Source organism: Aplysia californica, unplaced genomic scaffold (genome assembly GCF_000002075.1).
Source record: "Aplysia californica isolate F4 #8 unplaced genomic scaffold, AplCal3.0 scaffold00012, whole genome shotgun sequence".
NCBI classification, from domain to species: domain Eukaryota; kingdom Metazoa; phylum Mollusca; class Gastropoda; order Aplysiida; family Aplysiidae; genus Aplysia; species Aplysia californica.
Genome location: NW_004797282.1, coordinates 2,205,483 through 2,212,090, shown reverse-complemented (window position 1 = coordinate 2,212,090; position 6,608 = coordinate 2,205,483). Strand labels below are relative to the sequence as shown.

Genomic DNA, 6,608 nt, shown 5'->3' with positions numbered 1-6,608 from the left:
ATCATCATCATCATCATCATCATCATCATCATCATCATTATCATCATCATCATCATCATTCTTCTTCTCCTCCACTTCCTCATCCACCTCCTGTATCCCTGTCCTTCCCACCCTCTACCTCCTTCTCCCTGTCCTCCTGCTCAACATGTGACTCCCCCCCTTTTTTTCCTCCTACTCCCCCCCCCACCTCAAACAGGGTGCGAACCCGATGGAGCCACCAAAATCCGCCCCAGAGGCAAGAGACAAACCTGCTTCTCTGAGGACGCCGTCTACAACTGCCGAGTCAACTGCGAGTCCAGGAGGGTCGATAAGGTCCAGGTAAGCTTCAAGGCTATGAGTGTGTTTTAATATAGGGGTTTTTACGCCCCCATACACACAATTTAGATCATAATCCCACGGCGGAATCCCGACTCTGTCTGCCAGGAACAACCCGGGCTGAGATAAGATAAGATAAGATGAGATAAGATAAGATAAAATTATACTTTATTATCCCAGAAAGAACTGTTTCTTGGCTGTACAAGACCGTAAAAACAAATGCAGGTATCCATAGAAAATATAAATTATATTACATTTGTATATTACTCTCATTAAAATTCAATACGAAAAGAGAAGTAAAGCTGACAAAATGCACATTCACATCAGATGCATCATTCAACAACCATAAAAAAGACCGAGATACTCGATGAAATATTTAATGTTTCTCCTCACCTGGGAATTGCAATCTGGTCTCCTGCACGCGACAGTGAAGTGCCTAACCGCTACACCACATATGCTGGCGAGGACTTTCAGAGTAGATCTCGAGGCTGGGAACTCAAAGGAAACCCTCTATGGAAAAAAACGAGCAGTCTCATTTTCAGGATTAGCAAAAATGAAATAATGGCACTGTTACTGGTCTAAATGTTGGTTGCTTTTTTATTGTATTGACGCTCAGCATGGGCAAACTATTCTCTGCGCGCTCATATGACCTTATGCATTTATGAGCGCCGTAAAACCCCATACTATACATATTATATAAGGGAGTGCTTATTTAGGCCACATATGGCCTAAATAAGGTAAGGGAGGGGGGTTTAGCTTATTTGGGCCTCAGTATGGCCTAAATAAGGTAAGGGAGGGGGGTTTAGCTTATTTAGGCCACACATGCTCAAACTACCGGGGGACACCCTTTTCAGGCAACTGAGTTCGTTCCACTTTCATAATGGTGCACCCTTCTCATTTAGTACAGTTTTGTCTCAGTGTACAACTTATACATACATATATATATATATATATATATATATATATATATATATATATATATATATATATATATATATATATCATAATGATATTGTAAGAACAAAGCATGATACGCAAAATTTTGCTCAACCCCAAAGGTTTGAATGAGGGCCAGATTTTTCCTTCATGGAGGGGCAAAATCTAGGCTACCATTTTGGCACACTTTGGTCAAGTGAAAAGGTCAAATCCTTGGAATGGACTTCCGGGTCAAATTTGGAGTATAAAAAGTGTGTACACAACGTGGCTGAGTCAAAGTTACACTATCTTTGGCTGGGTGACACTCTCTCGTACTGTCTCGTAGTAGTACATCCCTCGTACAGTCTCGTAGTAGTACATGTAGATCTAGTAGTAGTAGTAGTAGTAGCAAAGATCGTGTAGAGAATCTTTGGTAGTAGATTCTATCTAGTAGGCAGTTTAGTGAACGTGCACGCGGCAGGGCGAATCGGCCTCGATAAGCCCCGTAGACCTTTGTGATCGGCCACGAAGCCTCGTGTTTTGATGGGTCTAAACAACTTAGTGTTAATCGCACTGCCACATCCGACAGGCCTACATCTTTTTAAAAGGAAAAGAAAGGTCATCAAAATGGTTGAATTTGCGTGAAAATCGATTCGGTAGAACTGGAACTATTAAAATTTGCTTCTGAAAACTAACAAGTTACAATGCCATTTTTAAAACTCGATGAAATAAAAACTACTGGCTGTGTTATTCTGTATAAGTTATGAAACTTCAGGATGTATTATTATTTTCCAACATCTTTTGACGCCTTAGCTGTAGAGGTTGAAGTTTTCACAACACTAATAGATCTAGTAATAGGGCTTTCCGCAACAACAACAAAATGAATGCATAGATCTACAAAAGCCAAACCACCGAATCGACTGGTCAGCGACCCGGGCACCCCACTCTCCCCTGAACACTGTGATAACGTGTTGCTTCGGTATAATTATTCAACTATTAATACGTGCGACTATGGCAATTGGGATGTACTGACTGATAAAGGGATTCACAGTTTTGTTTTTATTTTACCATATATTTGACTTTAATAGTGCAGGTGATAGCTAGATCTAGATTCCCTGTCTAGAATCAGTAGTAGCAGGCCTATTCTAGAAGCAGCCAGAGAGCCTACAACTGCTAGATCTAGATCTAACTCATTGCTATGCCTTTGGGCTTTGGAATTGAAATAAAACGAATTGTACAGTTCTAGTTAATTTTAGATTCAACAACTATCTGTATTTCTAGAGTTAATAATAACAAATCTCACCAGAACAATGACTTTTACTATTATTAGAATAATTAGATCCAACTTTTTTTTCTAAAATCTGTTTTGCGCAAACTTAAGACTTTCTCTACTAATCTACTTGTAGAGCACAGAATTTGCATTGTAAGCCTCTGCTCAGTCTTTTACTTTTAAGTATATATATATACATAATAAAATACGTTTAGATCTAGATCTAGATCTATATAATCATTTTATTTTATTTTCTGGATATTTTTAAAACTCTTTTTTTTTTTACATGTCATAAAGTCAAATTGTGCCTTTTCTTTGATAAGAATAGCATTAGCAGTGGACTTTTTAGACAGTGAGTCTCTGATTCAATTTTTTTTTTAAATATGCTAATCAATGAAAATTGCAAATTGATAATAGTATAGTCCTGTAGAGGATAGGTGGACTCCGGGGTCTGCATAGCGAAATACTAGGTTTTAGGGTGTGAACCCCGAAGTCACCGTAGTGAAATAAGGTTTGGTTTAAGTAAGGATTGGTGGACCCCGGGGTCAACGTAGTGATAAATAAGCAGGTTTAAGGTGGCCCCCGGGGCTCGGGGTCTATCTAGCAAAATACTAGGTTTTAGGACAGGTGGACCCCGGGGTCACCGTAGTGAAATAAGTAGATTCTCTAGGTTTCTTTAAAGATCGTTGGACCCCGGGGTCATCGTAGTGAAATAAGTAGGTTTAATTTTAAAAGGATTGGTGGACCCCGGAGACACCATAGCCGTAGAAGAATAAGGTTTAATTAAGGATTGGTGGACCCCCGGGATTCCGTGATTAAACCTACTTATTTTACTACGGTGACTGCATGGTCCACCTATTCTAAAACCTAACTAGTATTTCGTTAGGTAGACCCTGGGGTCCACCTTAAACCTACCTATTTCACTACGTTGACTCTAGGGTCCACCAATCTTTAAAATTAAACCTAGATCTACGTGTACTTATTTCACTACGTTGACCCGGGGTCCACCGATCCTTAGTTAAACCTAGATCTACTTATTTCACTCCGCTGACTCCGGGGTTCACATCCTAAAACAGCATTTTGTTAGGTAAACCCCGGGGTCCACCTATCCTTTTGGGGCTAGATAGACCCCGTGGTCCGCCTATCCACTTCCTTGATTATAACTGAAAAACATGCCAGTTGTCATGAATAGTGAAGAAAAATGTGGGGAAAAAAAGATAATGAGGTAGACTATAATTTGTCCCAAAAAATGCAAGTGCAAGTGAAGATCATAAGATAATTTTGTTATTTTCTGGTCATCTTTTCACGGTTTATAAAATGTTCCAGTGGGCCTACTACTAGATCTATGTCTCTGAAGAACATTTTACTTGACTTTATTAGCTTTTTTCATGTACTTGAAAGCATAGAATATAATAGTTTCACACAGATGTATGCACAATACCTTGAAAAAGAAAGATAAGGTCATTGTTGTTGTTGTTTTTTAACCCAATCCGTTTTACGTTGAGAAAAGCGCTAAAAAGTTAACAATTTTAAAGAATGCCCATAATATTAGGAATCCGAAATTACTACCTTGATCTAGTTTGCTTACTCTTTAATAACCATGAGCTGTTAAGAAAAAAAGAGAATGATATAGGATTTGTCTAAATATGACCATTAGTATTAGCATTATAAAGATATTGCCCATTTTGTCCAATTAAATCCTTGCAGGTAAAATCACCATGTACTGCACCTCAATAAGCACAAAAAGAATATTTCTGTGACTTTGTATAAAGGTGCTTTGTAGTTGAGTTCTATGTAAAATTCTCAACAAAATAATGTACATTTGGACCGTACAACTGAGATAGACACTCATGTACACAATAACATTCACACATTACACACCTACACACATACAAACACACTATTGCATTTACTCTCTCTCTCTAGATCTCTCTCTTTCACCACAACCACACACAAAACAAACACATACTCACACACACAGACACACAACTCTTACCCTTGGTCCACTTATCATTTAGTATCATCCTCTATTTTGAAATAATCCACCGCACTAAATAAAAAGATCAGTAGAATTAGAATCTCGACCTTCCGAATCCATGGTTAGTTCAAGAAACCTACCATATGATGTGGCCTAAATAAGATAAGGGAGGGGGGTTTAGCTTATTTGGGCCTCAGTGTGGCCTAAATAAGGTAAGGGAGGGGGGGTTTAGCTTATTTAGGCCACAGTGTGGCCTAAATAAGGTCACCCTAATATAATTTTGTTATTTTGTGGTCACCTTTCCAAGGACCTTAAATTGATTCTACATCACATGTCATGTACGATACGGCTGTGAAGGAAAATGGATGTGAAGAGTTTTAAAGAAATAATAATGTAACTTGTAAAGAAAACAATGCTTTACATTGGTTTGGTTATTTTGACTACATATGTGGCCTAAATAAGGTAAGGGAGGGGGGTTTAGCTTATTTAGGCCACAGGTGTGGCCTAAATAAGGTAAGGGAGGGGGGTTTAGCTTATTTAGGCCACCTGTGGCCCAAATAAGGTAAGGGAGGGGGGTTTAGCTTATTTAGGCCATATGTGGCCTAAATAAGGTCACCCATTATATAACTATTCTCACGTTCACCAACAACTATACTGCTCATGTTCACCACAATCAGGCTATACACACATTCGCAACGAACAAACTATAATAACCTTCCACAACAACAAAACTCTCGTTCGACAACAACAAAAATGTCAGTCATCAACAACCAAACTCAGGTGAGGGGGTTCTCGTGGTCTGGGGGCACAGTGTTTGCCTTTCATTCAATCGGTCACGAGTTGGAACCTGACAGCAACAGAACATGTTCTTCTCTAAAAATTTTTTTTATTATTTTCACCTCCCTTCCTGCTCTCTAACCATTTTCTGTCGTCTGCTTTCGTCTTCACTTTCTGCCCTGTCCCCTCCCCACTCCCCTTTTGCCCCCTCCCTTGGGTTCCGGTCTCTTTCTGCAGCCTTTCTACTGCTACTAACTGGCTCCTTCTTCCTGCTGTCATTCAGCCACAGCCCTGATCTTAGAGTAGGAAAGATCTAACACCTAGGTTTCTTGGATAAAGGCGAAAAAATCTCAGAGGTTTTGCGTGCAAGTTGAGCACGTTAACGATCCCTTGGTGGTCATAAATTCGATAAGAGTAGGCCTCGGCCACCACTCGAGCAAATTCCTTCCAAACTGGAAATACTTAATGTGCCCCGAGCGATCACATGACCTTATGCAGTTGCGGGCACCGAAAAAGACTTACCACAAAAAACCCAAAAAAAAACCCTCACGTTCACCAAAAATTTTAGCCACGCTCTCGAGCAAGCGTTTTATCCAAACATTAATGATGAATGTATTCTCTCTCTTTTTCTTCGCACAGGTCTCCTACAGATGTTACAACAACAAACATCCCAAGGTCAGTGAGCTCAAGAACAAAGTCGACGGTGGTTCCATCCTTACCCTGGCCGACTTCGGAGACAGCGGATCTAAGAAATCCAAGAGAGAGTACTTTGACATCGAGTGCGAGGCTGTTCAGTTCTTCTGAGGTCCCGGGCCAACTCTCTAGACTCCACAACTCCCCACACACGGACTTCTAACTGGCATTTTCCTCAATGTATTTCTTATGTACTCTTTGTGCTTACTTTTCAATTCTTCGTGAATGGCATGGTTTGAAGGATAGATGGCATGGGCGTGAAGGATGGGAGAAGTTTGTTGATTTCTTGATGGGCAAGGCTAGGTCAAGGTTCTGCTCGACACACTAGGGGACAACTATCCAAAGAAAAGCCAAGTTACTCTACATTGGTATCGTACATGGTAACACTAATTTATTATTATAAGAACCAATTTCCCAAGGTATGTGGAGATTATTTCTGTAATAATGGCAACAATAACAACCCAAAAAAGCAAATATTGTGGAACAACGTTTGGAGTGTTGTATCGCGTAAAAGTATTAAAAGAGAAGACCCCCTCCCCCTTTTCCCCCAACCCACTTGAAAGAAGAAAACCTCAGCGATTATGTTTTTTTAACATCGAAATGATAATGACTAAGTTTACGATCTGCTTCTGTAACGAATCAAAAATGTAGATGATAAAA

At 39.8% G+C, this 6,608-nt stretch overlaps 1 protein-coding gene across 1 annotated transcript in view; it reads left to right on the top strand.

Annotated features, from left to right (window-relative positions):
- Positions 1 to 6,608, top strand: part of LOC101857918 — a gene marked incomplete at its 5' end in the record, with an annotated part of 35,273 nt that extends 28,665 nt beyond the window's left edge. Inside the window, 2 exon segments of the mRNA XM_013084099.2 lie at positions 197 to 318; positions 5,895 to 6,608. Of these exon segments, the coding sequence (XP_012939553.2) occupies positions 197 to 318; positions 5,895 to 6,059 (287 nt within the window).